Below are 2,220 nucleotides of genomic sequence, written 5' to 3'. Positions count from 1 at the left end.
GACGAGGTGAGCGACACAGAGAACATCAGGAAGAATCTGGCCATTGAAAGGATGATCGTTGAAGGCTGCGACATTTTGTTAGACACCAGCCAGACCTTCGTCAGACAAGGTAGCCTTCCTGCTTTCTCAGCTTTCGTTCAGCCGTCCCACCTTCCTGCACTCTTTCACGACTTCTCTCCTCCACGATCAGGTTCTCTCATCCAGCTGCCGTCCAGCAGCGAACGGGGCATGCTCAGTAAGGTGCGTCTGGGTTCGCTCTCACTGAGGAAGGAAGGAGAGAGGCAGTGTTTCCTGTTCACCAAGCACTTCCTCATCTGTACACGGACCTCTGGAGGGAAGCTGCACCTGCTGAAGGTAAAACGTCTCTTTATCTACAATCTGAGTGTTTTCAAGTTCAGCAGTTTCTACACAGACTCTAGAGTTACAGGTTTTGCAAAAATGACAGGCCTGTGAAGACATACACTGTGTTTCCATTAACCATAAAATTGTGTAAATTGAAATTATGAAAATAAATCAGCTTAATGGAAACATGGCATTTCGAAAAAAAAAATCATTGTTTAAAATAAAAATGATGAGATTGCTTTTCGGCCGTATCGAAGTAGATGTGTGTTGCAGAACTGCAATGGAAACACCTTTTTCACATCACACAAGTCACATGATCAGCAGCTGGATGTTACTACTGGCAAAAACAAAATGGATTGTTTCTGATTTTTTTTTTTTTCAGATGTTGTTCAGAGCTCTCACAGCATCAGTTGAGTGTCATTCCAACATGTTAAATCCATAACTCTTCTGTAAAATCACCTATTACAATTTCTCCAAAATGACGCATAGTAGCCGCTCCTGAGTAGGCGTGGCTTGTCGCTCAAACTACTGAATAAGATGCTGACGTCTTCTCTGATTGGGTGATAGGTGACGTGTGTTAGCGTCATGGCTGAATTATGAATATATCCCATGTAACTGTTTACTTCAGCTGTTGCCATGACTTTAGTCACTTGAATGGAAACAATTCCAAAAATTGTGTTTTTTCGACATTAGCAGAATATAGACAAAAATCTGTGTAATGGAAGTGCGACAAATCCTGCTTTGCATTTTACAAATCTGAAAACTAAAGACATTCAATCTCTCCTGCTAATCTGAAATTGTCTTAATACAGTTTTGGTCAGCTTAAATCTGTTCAGAACATACCCCTGTACACTAGGGGATAAGTCATATAAATAATATATTTGTATTAGACCTTGAAGGCACAACTAGATCTACAAAATTCCCTCATAATTATGACAGAAAATATTTGTTCTGGCATAATAAGATTAAAAATAAAGTCTTTCTGTTGAGTCTAGATTTGTGTCCAATATCTTTCACTGGGAAGGCTTTAATTTAATATTTAATTTGTTATCTTTCTTCCTAACAGCAGGGAGGAACTCTGTCTCTGATTGAGTGCACTCTGATTGAGGAACTAGATGCCAGTGATGAAGACTGTGAGTATCCTGCTGCAATCTTTACTAATTATTAAAATTCATTCCAGTGGTTGCCTAACCTCTGAACGTCAGATTTCTACAAAGAAAACTTTGCAGAATTCAACAATGAAAAAAGTTTGGCGGAAGAAGGACTGTAAGAAACACTACCTAGAAAAAACAACAAATATCAATGAGAAAGTTCATAGGTACAATAGAAAATATGTTGGGTTTTTTTTTTTACAATTTTGATTAAATGCAACAAAGCCATTTAGGCAGTTTACAGATCAATACAAGGTTAATCCCAGCTCAGCTGAGCAGAATGAAAGTGTTTTGGTTTCCTGTTGCGTTTCAGACAACGCTGCAGGTCAAGGCTTCAGTCACCTGGAGTTTAAAATTGTGGTGGAGCCCCCTGATGGTCAGAGCTTCTGCGTTGTTCTCCTGGCTCCTTCCCGCCAGGAGAAGGCTGCCTGGACCAGCGACATCAGCCAGGTACTGACCGACTCAGAGGAACTCAGAGCTGCCATGGCGGACTTTAGCTGATCTTCTAAAAGAAACGTTTATCCTTGTTTGTTTTGTGTGTGTTTGTGTGTGTGTGTGTGTGTTTTCTTTCCACTTCAGTGCATCGATAACATCCGCTGTAACGGCCTGATGACCAGCGTCTTTGAGGAGAACTCTAAAGTTTCTGTGCCCCACATGATCAAGTGAGGAAATGATCTCATTCTGGCTGTGCTAAAGTCTTACATTTGACAGATTTACAGATCTCACA

The 2,220-nt window shown here is 40.6% G+C and overlaps 1 protein-coding gene across 1 annotated transcript; it reads left to right on the top strand.

The window, feature by feature from the left end:
• Nucleotides 1–6: 6 nt before the first annotated feature.
• Nucleotides 7–2,207, top strand: LOC106944165 (ras-specific guanine nucleotide-releasing factor 2-like). The gene is made up of 5 exons (XM_015027394.1): nt 7–109; nt 191–354; nt 1,409–1,475; nt 1,807–1,943; nt 2,073–2,207. The coding sequence occupies exons 1-5, from the start codon at nt 52–54 to the stop codon at nt 2,157–2,159; spliced, it is 513 nt and encodes a 170-aa protein (XP_014882880.1). The 5' UTR covers nt 7–51; the 3' UTR covers nt 2,160–2,207.
• The last annotated feature ends 13 nt before the right edge of the window (nt 2,208–2,220 follow it).

This window comes from Poecilia latipinna, unplaced genomic scaffold, assembly GCF_001443285.1.
Source record: "Poecilia latipinna isolate Pla-1442-1.1 unplaced genomic scaffold, P_latipinna-1.0 Scaffold7177, whole genome shotgun sequence".
NCBI lineage: Eukaryota > Metazoa > Chordata > Actinopteri > Cyprinodontiformes > Poeciliidae > Poecilia > Poecilia latipinna.
This window is presented reverse-complemented; position numbering and strand designations above follow the sequence as displayed.